Raw genomic sequence first — 18,126 nt, 5'->3', positions numbered from 1 at the left:
TCCCCTCTCCACCCTCCATTTCTCAATAAATCATTTTAGACGTTGTCTAAAAAATTACATTAAAATAACTTTGACTAACTGCATTGATACAATTATAACATTTCTATAGCATTTCCAAAAGGAACAAACAAAAAAAGACTAAATTATTGTCGTCAGTGAAGCCCCTGCCCCGAGCCCAAAGGGGATTTTCCAAGGACAGTAAAGACCAGGCCGGCTTGATTCCCGGGCGGGCATGGAGCTGAGAACGCTTACAACAGCGGTTTCCAAACTCGGTCCTGGCTGCTAGGGCAAAAACCAAAACGTGCACCCCTTGGGGTTCTCAGGACTGAGGTTTGGGGAAATGCTGGCCTACAGCCGATGCCATCCACAGCGGACATGGGAGGATCATTTAGACCCCTCAGAATTGAAGAAAGCATAATCCACGGTCTTCACCAAATAAACTAGATCATGTCACGCGTTTCAAGTTATAGCCCATGCATCCCTTCATTGCAACTCAAAATACATTTTCTATCATGCAGAAAATACAATTATAATTTGAACACTCAAAGTAGGCTGGAGAGGGTGAGAGAGGAAAGAAACATTTAGACCCATATACCATGAATTGGTCATATCCACCAACCCTCATCAATCCTTGCATTCCCTATTTATTATATGCTCGCAGATCTTTTTTTTCTCATTATATATGAATTTCTACAATTTATAGTTGGTTTGAGGTAAGTCATTGAAATTTTGAGCTACTGACATTTTAAGTACTGTCCCATGTATATTGTGTAATTTACTCATGGTCTCTGACTAGCCCCATAGGGATATCCAAAGTCAAACCAAATTTACCATGGGCATTGTGATCGGGTTGCTTGCAGCTGCGCTCCAAATTGGTGATTTTACTTGGGTGCTGCCAGCTGTGGGCATGTGGGCAAGATTGAAATAAACCCAACCCAAGGAAACTGTGGGGTACTCTTAATTCATTGACACCATTTTTTCCTATCATCTCGCAAATCTCCATTTTGGACGAGACTGACTTTATGACCCAAATGATCCTATTTACACTTGTAGTCAATTTGGACACTAGAATAAATGTTTCTGACTCATATCGCTCTTTAAATGTTCCATATGATCTATATGAATAGTTACTGGCAATAGCTTTTGTCTGCATATTTTCATTAGATCGCTTCCACTTTCATCAGTCATGGGGAATGATGATGCTCATTGATGTTGGCCCTTTCATCCCAGTACTTCAAAATGCAGAACTGCATGTATAGTCTTCGCTAAAATGAATCACACACATATACAGTGGCTTCAGAAAGTATTCACACCCCTTGACTTTTTCCATATTTTGTTGTGTTACAAGGTGGGATTGAAATGTATTTAATTGTACTTTTTTGGCAAAGATCTACACAAAATTCGAAGTGGAAGAAAAATTCTAACATTTGTAAAAAAAAATGTATGTAAACTAAAACACATCTTGATTACATAAGTATTCAACACCCTGAGTCAATACATGTTAGAATCACCTTTGGCAGCGATTACAGCTGTGAGTCTTTCTGGGTAAGTATAAGAGCTCACCATACCTGGATTGTACAATATTTGCACATTTATTCTTTAAACTATTCTTCAAGCTCTATCAAGTTGGTTGTTGATCATTGCTTGACAGACATTTTAAAGTCTTGCCATAGATTTTCCAAAAGATTTAAGTCAAAATTGTAACTTGGCCACTCAGGAACATTCCATGTTGTCTTGGTAAGCAACTTCAATGTACACTGAGTTAGGAACACCTGCTCTTTCCATGACATAGACTGACCAGGTGAATCCAGGTGGAAGTATGATCCCTTATTGATGTCACTTGTTAAATCCACTTCAATCAGTGTAGTTGAAGGGGAGGAGACAGGTTAAAGAAGGATTTTTAAGCCTTGAGACATGGATTGTGTATGTGTGCCACTCAGAGGGTGAATGGGGAAGACAAATAATTAAGTTCCTTTAAAATGGGGTATGGTAGTAGGTGCCAGGCGCTCAAAAGTTTCCCGTGTGTATCAAAAATGGTCCACCACCCACAGGACATCCAGCCTACTTGACACAACTGTGGGAAGCATTGGAGTCAACATTGGCCAGCATCCGTGTGGAACGCTTTTGACACCTTGTAGAGTCCATGCCCCGATTGAGGGCAAACGGGGTTGCAAGTCAACACTAGGAAGGTGTTTCTAATGTTTTGAACACTTTGTGTATATTTGGCCTTGTGTTTTAGGCTATTGTCCTACTGAAAGGTGAATTTGTCTCCCAGTGTCTGGTGGAATGCAGACTGAACCAGATTTTCCACTAGGATTTTGCCTGTGCTTATCTCTATTCTGTTTATTTTTATCATAAAAAACTCTAGTCCTTGCCGATGACAAACATACCCATAACGTGATGCAGCCACCATCATGCTTAAAAATATGAAGTGGTACTCAGTGATGTGTTGTGTTGGATTTTCCCCAAACATAACACTTTGTATTCAGAACATATTTGCCACATTTTTTTAGTTTTACTTTAGTGTATGTTTTGGAATATTTGTATTCTGTACAGGCTTCCTTCTTTTCACGGTGTAATTTCGGTTACTATTGTGGAGTGGCCTCGTGGTGAAATCTGTGAGCATTTTCCTTCCTCTCAGGCAACTGAGTTAGGAAGGAAGTCTGTATCTTCGTAGTGACTTGGTGTATTGATACAGAATCCATCTATCAATATGTCCCCTTCTTTGCGAGGCATTGGAAAACCTCCCTGGTCTTTGTTGTTGAATCTGTTTGAAATTCACTGCTCAACTCAGGGACCTTACAATTATCTGTATGTGTGGGGTACAGAGATGATAACGTTAAACACTGTTATTGCACACAGAGTGAGTCAATGCAATTTATTGTGACTTGTTAAGCCCATTTTTATTCCTGAACTAATTAGGCTTGCAATAAAAAAGGGGTTGAACACTTATTGACTCAAGACATTTCAGCTTTTCATTTAGTATTTTTGTACAAAAACATAATTACACTTTGACATTATTATTCTAATACAATGTGATTCAAGGTACAGAAATGCCTTGTTATTCGTGTGACTTATCAGGTATGGTCATGATAAAATGCGTAGAAATGAAAATGGATGCACAAAAGCTACTGTAATACCCAGGTTCTCAGTGACCACCACATCTCTTTCCTTCTCTATCTCTCTCTCATTCTCTCTCTCTCTCTCTCTCTCTCTCGGCCTGTCCCTCCTGTTGTTGCTCTGGGCTCTCCTCTCATTGAGTCTCCCCTTGTCTGGCCAGGCAGCGAGGCAGAGCAGACGGATCACAGGCAGTAATTGGATCAGCAGTGCAAGTGTCTTCGCTAAGTAGGACAGCGAAACCTCGCCATAACACACCATGCAGGCAGATTAGGCACAGCCTCCTCCTCACATTCACTCTTCAATTCAGGCTTTTTGACATACTGTACCTGGAGGATTTGCATATTTTGGTAAATTATGACTATAGTTCTAGAAGATAAATGCCAAAATCTGACATAAAAAGCATCTATTTAACAGCATATAGACCAAATGCACAGGCTTTAGGGGAAAAAATAGGTTTTCTGTCATACCAAAATTCATAGGTGTACCGGTAGTTTGTAGTAGATGCTTGTTTCCTATGGCGTCTTTAAAAAAAAAAAAGTGTGATGAACAGGAAATGTCAGTACAATTTAATACATGTTGACAGACAATTTGTTTGTTCGACATGGTGGTATCGTTTTGCGTCGGCAAGTTTGCCATTTATCAGTAGAATGAAAAATGCAATGGAAACAGATTAAACTCATGTATTTTTTTATCCGGTACATGAAAACCTAAGAGCAAAAGTTGTTTTAATGTGCGCTACGTCCTCACGCACATCCTTCCATCCGCAACAAAGTCAGTTTGATGGAAACACCTCTGGTGGGGAAATGCACATATTTTTCGATGCAGATTTATAATATTTGCAAGAAAATCTCTCTCAAATTGGATGTAAACCTCCTACTTCTGATTTATTGTTCAGACATGACTGAAGCCCTTTCCCAGTTCCATACAGGGCAATTGGTTTTGTAGCAAAAAGTGCATGAGACATAAAAAAACATAAAAAACACACATGAATCCCCATGATACCGAATACAACAGTAGTACATACAGTGCTTGTGCATCAGTCATGGGTTGGCAGCCATCAATATAAATACAACAATACTATGATCAACATTAGCAGTAGCAATAGTAGGTAATTACATTTCGCCATCACATTCTCAGAGACATCACTCATAAAAAAAAAACATGCTGACCAAAAGCAAAACATCCAAATGCTCATTTACATCGTCGTCAAAATCACCATCATCATCATCATCCCAAGCTAAAGACAATAAAACTAGTTAGGACAGACTAACCTACCTCATCCTCTTCCATGTATTCAAAAGGCCAATGACCGTAGGAGTAAACTCCTAGCTTGTAGTCAGAGAGCTGAGTATAATGTATATACTGTTGAGGCTGTGTTGCTGTAGTTATTAGTTAGTGTATGAACTTCTTTAGCCCTTCATAAGCTTTATTGATTTCCTTTTATTGATCGGCAAACGTCTTCTTTACACTGCAGTGTTATGACGGTGATCTCACAGAGAAAGGTCAGTGTTTGTCAGCTGTTCTCCGCCAGGGTGCTTCAGCCATGGAGTTTGCATGAGGACTATTTCTCTCCCAACAGACAGTCATATTGTCCAGTGGCACTGCGCTGCTGTGTGTTTCGGTCTAGTGCTTGAGGGTGTGTTACACATGGCGTTACATACACTCCCTCTCTATCACTATCCGCTTGTGATCAGCACATTCGGCCGAGTGTCTTGGTTAGGTGACCCGTTGACCTCCGCAGCAGCTTGCTTTTTCCGGGAATGTTAAAATTGGACTATCCTGGGAAATGGGATTAACCCCATTGCATGCACTGTGTGCTGCGAAGTGTTGAAGTGCTTTAGACTAAGATGGATTGTAAACTGCTAATATTTAGTATGTTTAGACATAGATCGCTACTTGCCATGGCATGCATATTCAAAGATCACCAAGGATTTGAACCTCTCAAACGCAAATGCATGCAGAGAATGAATTATACGGTCCTATTGGTTGGGTTAGCTCGCCACTTTGAGTGCATCATAAAATGTGGGCTGTGAAAGAATAGGTCGTGAACTAGGATAACTGATGATGCAGTAAATGATCCATACATAATGTTTGCTCGGAGCACTTGAGATCTCAGCCCATATAGGTCAAAGGTCAAATCCATAGGTGGCGCGTGAGTTTCGAGTTAGGGCAAAGGTTCTCATTTTTGATATTAAAATAAAAATCTGTGACCACACCATGTAAAAAAAAAAGTTTAAAAAAGTGATGTAATCAACGGCTAATGTTTACTTTTTTAACTGGGGCTATGACAATCTATTACAAATCAGTCTGACAGTACCTTTGACCGTATTTCAATCTGAAGGAAGTATGGTTTGAAGTGACTGATGCATCAGAAAGGTATTGGGATGTTCAAAAGATCATCGGGCCATAATTCTGTAAGGTTTTCTGTGTAGAAAAGGACATCCATCATTGATGATGTTATTTTTCCCCCCAGTCAGAATTAGTGCCTGGTCTTGTCCACTTCTAATGAGTCATGCGTGGCTTGTGGGTATTGTAGAGAGAACAGAAGACACATACTTGTTACTTAGTCTTATCTGTCAGTGATTGTGTCATAATTTTTGTTGTTGTTGCTTAAACCGTTTAAAAGATAGAGCCACGTGTAGGAAGAAAACAGAAACCGCTCTGTTTATTACAACCACATCTAGCGGCTAACAGATGTTACCGACGTAACCTCGGTTCTAATAACCAGGAGCAAATGTTTCTCTCGTGACTCTATTTTCAAATCAGGCGACCTGTCATGGGGTCGCGACCAATGTTCCTCCAGGACTGCCACGCACACCAAGTGAAAAATAATGAGTTAATATCAAGCCCTTCATAATGTAAAAACCTTTTTAAGAAGTCTCATGCAATGTAGGCCTGCATTGAACACCACATATAGGCTATTGTAGACTACATCATAGAAATCAAAATCTATTTCCATGTGATGTTATGGGATTCGCGCCATTGGTTTTGTTGGTAGGCCTACATTATGCTCAAATAGCCACAATAGCATATTGGCTACTGTCTAAAACAGCAAGAGTACAGCCTCAATGTTCACTGTGAATGTGCCCCATAAGTTGCACAAAATTCTCTCGTTCAAGTTTTCCGCTCCGTGCAGAAAAAAATGGGAGGGAACATTGGTCGTGACCCATAGTTTGGGAAATGCTGAGTTAGGGGAAGACAAATAAATAAATCATGAAAAAAAATCACCTTTATGATAAAGTATTGCATGTGTTTATCATCACATTTTCAGACTAAAAGATAGCCTATTATTCCTAAAAGTGATGAGTAGATTGGATAGTCATAAGTCAATCCACCTTTAAGATACTCTTTGAACAGGCAGGGTTTCAGATGCTTTTGGAAGATGGGCAGGGACTCTGGCCTAGCTTCAAGGGGAAGCTGGTGCACCATTGGGGTGCCAGGACAGAGAAGAGCTTGGACTGGGCTGAGCGGGAGCTGCCCTCCTGTAATGGTGGGAGAGCCAAGAGACCAGCACGGAGTGCTCGGGTTGGGGTGTAGGGTTTGAGCATAGCCTGTAGGGAGGGGAAGTTCCTCTTGCTGTCAGTAGGCAACTACCATGGTCTTGTAGTGGTGTCTAGTTTGAGAAACAGACGCCTCACAAGTCTAGTTTGAGAAACAGACGCCTCACAAGTCCTCAACTGGCAGCTTTATTAAATAGTTCCCACAGAACACCAGTCTCAGCGTCAACAGTGAAGAGGCGACTCCGGGATGCTGTCCTTCTAGGCAGAGTTGCAAAGAAAAGCCATAATATGGGTAAAAGAACACAGACACTGGAATTCTGCTGAGAAGGCCAGCATCCCAGAGTCGCCTCTTCACTGTTGTGGCTGGTGTTTTGCGGGTACTATTTAATGAAGCTTCCAGTTGAGGACTTGTGAGGCATCTGTTTCTCAAACTAGACGCACTAATGTACTTGCCCTCTTGCTCAGTTGTGCACTGGGGCCTCCCACTACTCTTTCTATTCTGGTTAGAGCCCGTTTGCGCTGTTCTGTGAAGGGAGTAGTGCACAGCGTTGTACGAGATCTTCAGTTTCTTGGAAATTTCTCTCATGGAATAAGCCTTCATTTCTCAGAACAAGAATAGTCTGAATAGACTGAGTTTCAGAAGAAAGTTCTTTGTTTCTGGCCATTTTGAGCCTGTAATCAAACCCACAAATGCTGATGCTCCAGATTCTCAACTAGTCTCAAGAAGGCCAATTTAATTGCATCTTTAATCAGAACAACAGTTTTCAGCTGTGCTAACATAATTGCAAAAGGGTTTTCTAATGATCAATTAGCCTTTTAAAATGATAACCTTGGATTATTTAACACAACGTGCCATTGGAACACAGGAGTGATGGTTGCTGATAATGGGCCGCTGTACATTTCTGATAATGGGCCTCTGTATGTAGATATTCCATAAAGAATCAGGGTTTCCAGCTACAGTAGTAATTTACAACATTAACCATGTCTACACTGTATTTCTGATCAATTTGATGTTATTTTAATGGACAAAAAAACGATACTTTCTAAAACAAGGACTTTTATAAGTGACCCCAAACTTTTGAACGGTAGTGTAATTATGATAGTTCAACGCATCAAATTCTTCAGCTTAGGTTTGGTAAATTTACCTGTTGAAATAAATCACAAGTAAATAACAAAAAAACTGTGTTTGCCTTCAAGGTCAGGATTTTATATGAGGGTATTAGCATAACGGAGTACATTCACTTGAAAATGCCATCCAGAGTGTGAATTATACCATAACTTCTTTTTAGAAGAGCACTTCTACAACGGGCAAATACGTATGGAAGGTTTTGTTCAAATCAAAAGGGATGCTGTCAAAAAGTGATTGAATTCAAAAGGATTTACCTCTCTACAACAACAAAAATATGTCCAGAACTGTAGTACTCTTTCCGTGTTCAAACTTGCCAAGACAAGTCTTTTATTTATATCCTTTTATTTATTTGTTTATTTGATATCTATTGGAGATAATAGAAGTCTGTGTATATGAGAGTATATCTTACTCCAGGGAAGTGGGGGATTGTTGGTCCTTAGGGTGAAGGCTTGGTCTCATGACAGCCCTACTGAAAGGCCTTGGCCACATGTTATTGCCAAGATGTGGTTTTTGACAAGCAGAACTGAACTGACGGTACAGAGGGTTGAATGTTATTTAGCTATGTTGTACAAGGCTCATCTGATTCTGCTGTGCTTCGAGGAAGGATGTTGATGTTCTGCTCCATATGCTTGGGTACATGATTATTGATTAGTTCTCGTAAGGAACTCCACTCTTTTGGCACTCCCTAAGTCTTTCAACTCAAGGAATCTGATATCTATCTGACGTTAAGCCTCTGGTGATCTTTTTCAATATAGTAAGTGAGTAAGTGGGGTTTTAAAGCATAGATGCACAATACTGTCCAACAGATTGCTCTTAGCTAAGTGAAGGCTATATGGATTCCAATTCATCTTCAGTAAACCTTTATCCTGAGAAGGTCATGTTTTCTACCTGTGGGCGATAGAAAATGTCCAACCTATAGTCTGATGGAAACTATGAGATATGCTTTGGTATCAGTAAGGTGTACTTATTTATAGATGTAGGAGCACTTGCTGCTGTATTGTAAGAGTGCGTGATGTATGCAGTGGTGTCCTCCCCCGTGCTCTCAGGAGGGTGCAGGGGGAGCACTGACTGAGTCTTAGTAGGTCAGGTGAGTCTTAGTAGGTCAGGTGAGTCTTAGTAGGTCAGGTGAGTCTTAGTAGGTCAGGTGAGTCTCAGTAGGTCAGGTGAGTCTCAGTAGGTCAGGTGAGTCTCAGTAGGTCAGGTGAGTCTCAGTAGGTCAGGTGAGTCTCAGTAGGTCAGGTGAGTCTCAGTAGGTCAGGTGAGTCTCAGTAGGTCAGGTGAGTCTTAGTAGGTCAGGTGTACAGATGTCTCTTCTTGAATCTGCTTAGAACTGGGATTCATACGGTCTGTTTTGTTTTGATGGATGACTGCCGCCCTTAGGTATAAAACAGCCTTCTAGTATATAAGGAGAGACGATAGATATGGCCAGAACTCCAGCCTCTTGTGACTATTTTCTCTTTTTAATTTAGAATACAGAGTGGGGTAAGTTGAGCCATTTTTTTTACATTCAACATCACTCTGTCAAGATAAATATAGTATTATTTCTAATAAAGATATCTACATATATTTCAGGATGTTGTGTATCCCTGGAAATAATCAGAATCCATGTAAACATGATAGTTTTGAAAACAGGGTAAGTTGAGCAGCGGGACAAGGTAAATTAAGCTGCCTACAAGTTTCTGTACTGAATTAAGTATTACCACTACATTTTAAAACCATGTCTGTTTATTTCCCAAACACAATTCAACACACTCAATCGCTTTTTTTTGCCTTTTAATCATTTTAAGCATCTTTTAACACAGACTTAAACCCTAACAAACACTTTTAACATTTAACATACGTCATTTCCCAGCTATAATGCCTTGCATTACACCTGGGAAGACAATGCTTGAATTTGCTCAACTTGCCATTGGCTCTGCCATTGGCTCAGCTATTGGCTCAGCCATTGGCTCAGCTATTGGCTCAGCCATTGGCTCAAATTACCCCAAGGCAAACATTTTGCCTATATTAGCCCACACAGCTACAAGGATGCAATGTCATGCTAGGTTTTGGACCTCATATCGAAGCTTATAGAGACCCCAATTGCTGTATAGAACAATCTTTAAATGATCTAATTTGGTCTAGATACAAGCATCATGAAACCACTAACACAATCAATTCATTTGACTTTGTGAAAATCCGTTTTTTTTTAAAATACCTAATTTGCTTACCACTCTTTCATGTGGTTTCTTCCTTCAGACTCCATGAAATTAAGCCATCTTTCTAAAAAATAAAAAAAATGCTTCATTTTGTGTATGGTTTCCTAGAAACAAGGGTGGCTAAACTTAATAAGCAAAAGGGGTAACTTATCCCACTCTCCCCTATTCTATATCTCCCATATGCACTGTCACACGTTGGGCACATTGAACAAATTCTGTCTCCGTTCAAGCCTTTCTCCATCTGTGTGAGGCCTGATGATAGTTGTGCTGTTTTGTAACTGGTCTCGCATCACTTCATCGCATGCAAGGCATATGCAGCCACTCTACTGGTCCTCCGGGCCAATGGGCCAATAGGGAGCCTCCGCCTGTTGTCACATGCCGCTGGCCTCCTTGGATGATTCATCCTCCATCACAAAAAAAAAAAAACTAATTTGAAATTATATAATCTAGCTTTGTGTCATAGATTCCGTGGCCCCGGCCTGGAGTGAAACACTTTAAAATGGAGCCAGCGGTTGTGAGGAGGAGGGGTAGGAGGAAGACTGAGGTTGGCAGTATAGTAGTGATTTTGTTTGCTGTGATTATACCACTAAGCAGCTTACGTTCCTAGTGGAATAGTGGCTGACATAAGTATTCAAGTGCCAAACCCGTAGTGTCCAGTATCCCCTTCCACTCTAACCCACCATTTGTTCTCATTGCTCTAGACTAGAGTAGACATTCTTTGTTGTCTTGAGCCTCATAGCTACTCAGTTTAACGGCTTGTTTTTGGCAAAGGTATTGGGCACTCGTATTATATCATCTTATGGAGGAGGATGTGCCTATGTTACAAGTCCTCCGTGATGTTATAGAGTAGTACAGGTCAAGACCCGCGAGTCTTTAGTTTTTGTAGGATTGTATTTTTTTGGTTAAAAAAAAGTCTGTAAAATCACCAGGAATTCAGCAAAAAATTTATTTTAGTCTTGGAAATCTGTTCCCAAGTATTCCCCAAAATATAAAAAGAGATGTGATCTTAAAATCAAATCCAATTTTATTTGTCACATGCGCCGAATACAACAGGTGTAGTAGACCTTACCGTGAAATGCTTAATGACAAGCCCTTAACCAACAATGCAGTTCAAGAAATAGAGTTAAGAAAATATTTATGAAATAAACTAAAGTAAAAAAAATATAAAATCAAAAAGGAACACATGAAAATTACATAACAATAACGAGGCTTTATACAGGGGGTACCGGTAATGAGTCAATGTGCAGGGTTACAGGTTAGTTAAGGTAATTTGTAAAGTGACTATGCATGGATAATAAACAGCGAGTAGCAGCAGTGTAAAAACACAGAGGTGGGGAGGGTCAATGTAAATAGTCCGGGTGGCCATTTGATGAAGTGTTCAGCAGCCTTATGGCTTGGGAGTAGAAGCTGTTAAGCAGCCTTTTGGTCCTAGATTTGGCGCTCCAGTACTGCTTGCCATGCGGTAGCAGAGAGAACAGTCTATGACTTGGGTGACTGGAGTCTTTGACAATTGTTTGGGCCTTCCTTTGACACCACCTAGTAAATAGGTCCTGGGTGTCAGGAAGCTTGGCCCCAGTGATGTACTGGGTCGTACGCACTACCGTCTATAGCGCCTTACGGTCAGATGCCGAGCAGTTGCCATACCAGGCGGTGATGCAATCGGTCAGGATGCTCTCGATGTTGCAGCTGTAGAACTTTTTTAGGATCTGGGGACCCATGACAAATATTTTCAGTCTCCTGGGGGGGAAAAGGTGTTGCCGTGACCTCTTCACAACGGTCTTGGTGTGTTTGGACCATGATAGTTCTCCACCGGCTCCACTTCAGCCCTGTTGATGGTAATGGGGGCCTGTTCGAACAGCTGCACCATCAAGAGAATCCTATTGTCCACGATCAGCTCCTTTGTCTTGCTCACATTGAGGAAGAGGTTTTTGTCCTGGCACCACACTGCCAGGTCTCTGACCACCTCCTTATAGACTGCCACATCGTTGTCAGTGATCAGGCCTACCACTGTTGTGTCATCAGCAAACTTAATGATGATGTTGGAGTCGTGCTTGGCCACGCAGTCGTGGGTGAATAGGGAGTACAGGAGGGGACTAAGCACGCACCCATGAGGGGCCCCAGTTTTGAGGATCAGCGTGGCAGATGTGTTGTTGCCTACCCTTACCACCTGGAGGCGGCCCGTCAGGAAGTCCAGGATCCAGTTTCAGAGGGAGGTGTTTAGTCCCAGGGTCCTTAGCTTAGTGATGAGCTTTGTGGGCACTATGGTGTTGAACGCTGAGCTGAGGTCAATGAACAGCATTCTCACATAGGTGTTCCTTTTGTCCAGGTGGGAAAGCGCAGTGTGGAGTGCAATTGAGATTGCATCATCTTTGGATCTGTTGAGGCAGTATGCGAATTGGAGTGGGTCTAGTGTTTCCGGCATGATGTCGTTGATGTGAGCCATGACCAGCCTTTCAACGCACTTCATGGCTACTGATGTGAGTGCTACGGGGCGGTAATCATTTAGGCAGGTTACCTTCACTTTCTTGGGCACAAGGACTATGGTCTGTTTGAAACATGTAGGTATTACAGAATCGGTCAGGGAGAGTGTCACGGATCCCTCTGGAACTATTTTTTTTTTGTGAAATTATATTATTTTATACTAATACAATTGCTCAGAGAAAGAGATTTTGTTTAACAAGTAATATACATTTTTTTTCTCAACTGCAGGGGTCAAAATTATTATTATTATTAAATTATTATTATTAATTATTAATGGAAACAAAGTTGTCAAAAGTTTGACTACATCGAGCTTGTGACTCTACAAATATTTTTGATGCATTTGCAGTTTGTTTTGGTTGTGTTTCAGATTATGTTGTGTCCAACAGAAATTGATGGTAAATAACATAATTGTGCCATTTTGGAGTTAGTTTCATTATAAATAAGAATATAATACATTTCTTAACACTTCTACATTAACGTGGATGCTATTGTGATTACATATGAGCCGTGAATAATGATGAATGAGAAAGTTACAGAGGGTCAAATATCATATCCCCAAGACATGCTAACCTCTCACCATTACCAATAACAGATATTACTTGTTAAACAAAATCCATTTTTTCAATCCATCAATTTCTTTGCATACAATATAGCTCAGTATTTTGATTTGTTTATTTTAGACAGTCGTTATTTCTCCTCTTTCTCAGGGGTATCAATAATTTCGGACCCCACTGTATATAATTATGATGTTCTGCAAAACCTCTGCTCCAAAAAAAATCATCCCGCGGTTGAATCTAATTGCCTACCCCTGCAGTAGTCTGTGTGACTGCGTGCGAGCTTCCCCAGAGAAACTGTCACATACCAGGGTGATTTGTGGGGAGTGTGACAACATTGAGATAATGAAATAGACCCCTTGTGAGAAATGTGACTGCATGATGTCAAAGTGTCTGTTTTGTGTCGGTTGGGGCAGGCTGTATTGACCAGGAAGGCCCTGGTCTGGTCAGTGGAGAAGATGGGGCAATACATAGAGATCCTTTTAAATTGCTAGAGGGGTTATGTCATAACCCTAAAAGTTCCATAATGGGGTGAAAATGTCAGCCATATTGGTCAGGGAGAAATCCAAACCCGTCTAATTGGAATGAATGGCAGTAGAGGCATAATACTGATTTTACTAATGCATGAAAATCAAAGTAAGGCGTGTGATATTTCAGAAATTGTGTAATAGAATTGTCAACCAAAAATATTGTCATATAATTATAAATACAGTGTATACTGGTTTTACACCCATTTTCTGTTTAAATAGCCTCTACAATATATGTAAACAGACCATACATCAAAATGTTTGTTTTCTTAGAAAGCTGTGAGTTATTATATGATACATTTACAGTACTTGTTGCATTTACAAATATCCTATCAAGTCCTATCATCACGTGTAGAGTTAACATTAATGATACACCTGTCAGTCTTTCATGGCTCAAAGTGGAGGAGAGATTGACTTCATCACTACTTGTTTTTGTAATAAGTGTTGACAAGCTGAATGCACTGAGGTGTCTGTTTAAACTACTAGCACACAGCTCAGACACCCATTCATACCCCACAAGACAGGCCACCAGAGGTCTCTTCATAGTCCCGGAGAACAGAACAGACTATGGGAGGCGCAGTGCTACATAGAGCCATGACTACATGGAACTCTATTCCACATCAAGTAACTGATGCAAGCAGTAGAATCAGATTTTAAAAAACAGATAAAAATACAATGAATGGAACAGCAGGGACTGTGAAGAATAAACACACACAGTTAGACACACACATACGCACACTCACTGTATAAACACGTACATTGTAATGTTGTTGTATGGTGGTATTATACATTTTGTATTGTAGATATGTAGTGGTGTAATAATGTATGATGTACTGTTTTATCTTTTGTTTATGTGTGAAGCAAGTGTGTTTGGACCCCAGGAAGAGTAGCTGCTGCCTTGGTACCACTGGCTGAAATCAGTTGATTTGTATCTATGGCTGTGGATTGACTGCATTGTTTGAATAGAATATTGGCAGTTCATTTGAAAAATGTATGGAATCATTCCTCCAGTAGACACACAATTTGCAACTTAGACCCCCTACTTTTATAGTAAAATAGATCCTGTTACCAACTGCTATTGTATATATTTATGAACTTGTTTTATAACCTTTGATACCAAGTGGGGCGGCAAGGTAGCCTAGTGGTTAGAGCGTTGGACTAGTAACCGAAAGGTTGGAAGTTCATATCCCCATGCTGACAAGGTACAAATCTGTCAATACTGCCCCTGAACAGGCAGTAAAATAGATCCTGTTACCCACTGTTCCTAGGCCGTCATTGAAAATAAGATTTTGTTCTTGCCTAAAGGTTTAAAAAAATATTTTTAAAAGTCTTGGCAATTTAAAGCCAGTTTCTCATGTCTTGGTACTTGTATTGCCCAGTACAATGAGAAATCTATGTGCCACTCTCTAAGGCTCTTCTCGAATGTCGTTTTATTGGGACTGTTGTCTGTGCCCCAGATTCCAGCCTCTCACTCTTATTCAGTTCCTTGTGTTCTTGAAAAACGGCTCAACCCTCACGTCTATGTCCTTGACCATAATCCTCCTTTGTTTCAAGTGTTTCTCATACCCACTCGATTGCATGGTCTTATCCCACAATGCAAATTGAATAATGATATTTTATCCCAACTCAAATCAACATCCTCCAAAACACACTACAATATAGCTCACATCCAAACATGTTCTGACCCTTTGAAATGGGTCATTCATGTAAATCCTATTCATTTAAGCTGACATGATAGTAAAGCACTCACGCCAAGTGTGCTTAAACATTACGCAACGAGCAACAACACACTAGATCAAGGCTGTTCAATTCCGGTCCTGGAGGGCCGAAACACCTATAGACCTGTGTGTGAGGTGGAGTCTGCATGCCTCCATGCCACAGTGTCATGCCATTTTCCTCAGTTCCGTGAGGGGGCTGACAAGTACAGGAGACCTTGATGTTCATTATCCAGGAAAAGAGGAGGAGGAGGAGGAGGTGGGGTGCTGTGGTTTCATGAAAGCCTCATTGCATAAGGGAGTCTGAATTGTAAAACAGTAGCTAGCTGTGTGGAATAGCAGGGTTTCACAACACTAAGGGTACAATTGAGCCAGGGTAAATAACGTGGAGGTCTATGAATGGAGGTGTATGAATCTGTATCTCACACTTTATCCCCAATGTTAGCCTTGGACACAAAATGGTGGGATGACAGAACAAGTGTATAATGTTTTCTGAAGTTATGAATCACTATCTAGCCAAGGGTTCTCCAACCCCGTTCCTGGAGAGCTACCCTCTGTTGGTTTTCTCTCCAACCCCAGTTGTAACTAACCGGATTCAGCTTCTCAACCAGCTAGATTCGGTTTGTAGCGAAAACCTACAGGGCGGTAGCTCTCCAGGAACAGGGTTGTAGCAAAAACCTATAGTAAGGTATCTCACTGGTCACCCCCAAAGCCAATTCCTCCTTTGGCCGTCTTTCCTTCCAGTTCTCTGCTGCCAATGACTGGAACGGACTGCAAAAATCACTGAAGCTGGAGACTCATATCTCCCTCACTAACTTTAAGCACCAGCTGTCAGAGCAGCTCACAGATTAATGCACCTGTACATAGCCCATCTGTAAATAGCCCATCTGTAAATAGCCCATCCAACTACCTCATCCCCATACTGTATTTATTTAGTTATCTTGCTCCTTTGCACCCCAGTATCTCTACTTGCACATTCATCTTCTCACATCTATCACTCCAGTGTTTAATTGGTATGTTGTAATTACCTCAACACCATGGCCTATTTATTGCCTTACCTCCCTTGTCTTACCTCATTTGCACACACTATATATAGACTTTTTCTTCTGTATTATTGACTGTATGTTTACTTATTCCATGTGTAACTCTGTTGTATGTGTCAAACTGCTTTGCTTTATCTTGGCCAGGTCGCAGTTGTAAATGAGAACTTGTTCTCAACTAGCCTACCTGGTTAAATAAAGGTGAAATAAAAAATAAATAAACAGGGTTGGAGTTAAAACCTATAGGAAGGTATCTCTCCAGGAACAGGGTTGGAGTTAAAACCTATAGGAAGGTATCTCTCCAGGAACAGGGTTGGAGTTAAAACCTATAGGAAGGTATCTCTCCATGAACAGGGTTGGAGAGCCCTAATCTAGACATACAGCATATCATTGATCTTCCCATCCTTTCTCCTCCTCAGATGCGCCCCTTATTGACCGGGAGGAGCTGTTTGTGCAGAAGCTGCGGCAGTGCTGCGTGCTCTTTGACTTTGTCACGGACCCTCTGAGCGACCTGAAGTACAAGGAGGTGAAGCGTGCTGGCCTGAATGAGATGGTGGAGTACATCACGCACAACCGCGATGTGGTCACCGAGTCCATCTACCCAGAGGGTGTGATCATGGTAAAAAGAGATCCATGCACCTACTGTACATAAACCCTGACAAAGTGTGGAAGGTTTTGGGCCTGTATTTAATCACCATGTTCAGGGGAAGGTTGTGGGTGTTAACATGCTGTCAAGGCCCCCCTGTCGCCTCAGTATGCCACATCCTGACTCTGTGTTCAATAATGACTTCAGCTTAGCCTGGCTCAGGATTCCACCCAGCACAGTAGGGTGAGAGAATCAGCATCAAACCCTTGAGGAGCACCCAAAGGTCGTTATTTATATCAGTGATAAGTCAGATCGAGCCAAATCCCCCTGGAAGCTGCTCTTTTCCGTCTCTTTTCCCCCCTGGGCTATTATCTGCCTCTCTCTTCCCCCTATATCTTACTTCCTGGGGAATTCTGTCCCTCCTCCCCCTGTTGTACTCTCCCTCTCTTCTCTCCTCTGAGGTACTCCCTCCCTCTCTCCTCCCCCCGGGATATTATTTCACCCTCTTCTTTCTCTCTCTCCTCCCCCCCGGGTCATTCTCTCCCCCTCCGCTTGTGACAAATTTGAGCATTGTGCTCAACGAGTAATAAGCGTGCACTGGGAAATGTTGAGCAATTATCCATCACAAATTATAGCCCATACATCTGCTCTTCCGTTGAACATCTCTGAATTGTTGGCCATGCACCACAACACTGGCCTCATGTGGATCTCCCCCTCTGTATATCGTTCCCCTTCTTCCTCTCTTCCTCCTACATCCTCCCTTTCTCTCTCCCTCGCCCCTCCTTTCTCTCTCCCCATCCCACTGTATATCTTTCCCTTCCCCGCTGTCCATCACTGTCCCTCTTTCAAAACTACCACCTCCTGTTCCCTTTCTGCTGTCGTCTCTCCCTCTCCCAGTGTTCTGTAATGAGGCTGAGGTTGGGCGATGGAGCTGTGGAGCCAGGCAGGCTATTTCCAGCCTCGCTCTCTCTCCTCAGTGCCGAAGGGGCTCTGTGCTGCGGCAGCCTCAGGCCGAGACAAGAAGCAGGTGCTGGGGAAGCGTTGCGTTGCGTCAGCTGCAGGGATGCAGGCAGAGGGATGCTGCTCAACTGCAGCTCTCCCAGTGGTAGTGTTAGCAGGGCTAACCTAAACAGCCTTTAAACAAGAGTTACCAGGGTTACCTTATAAACTGACCTTACTAGGGCCTTTCTCATTGGTAGGCAGAGGAGGCCAGGGCACACTGTGCTCTGATCTTATGAAAGTCGTTCCTTTTGTGTGGTATCAGATTATCAGATGG

General features: G+C 41.7%; 1 protein-coding gene across 2 annotated transcripts in view; it reads left to right on the top strand.

Annotated features, from left to right (window-relative positions):
* The window catches only part of LOC139410951 (serine/threonine-protein phosphatase 2A 56 kDa regulatory subunit delta isoform-like), a 46,196-nt gene that overhangs the window by 16,396 nt on the left and 11,674 nt on the right, over window positions 1-18,126 (top strand). For both annotated transcript variants that reach the window (XM_071156665.1, XM_071156655.1), the window contains exon 4: window positions 16,684-16,883. In XM_071156665.1, the coding sequence (XP_071012766.1) occupies window positions 16,684-16,883 (200 nt within the window). The remainder of the gene's footprint in view (window positions 1-16,683; window positions 16,884-18,126) is intronic.

This window comes from Oncorhynchus clarkii, chromosome 1 (assembly GCF_045791955.1).
Source record: "Oncorhynchus clarkii lewisi isolate Uvic-CL-2024 chromosome 1, UVic_Ocla_1.0, whole genome shotgun sequence".
NCBI classification, from domain to species: Eukaryota; Metazoa; Chordata; class Actinopteri; order Salmoniformes; family Salmonidae; genus Oncorhynchus; species Oncorhynchus clarkii.
Note: the sequence above shows the minus strand (reverse complement) of the source record. Positions and strands in the feature narration are given on the sequence as shown.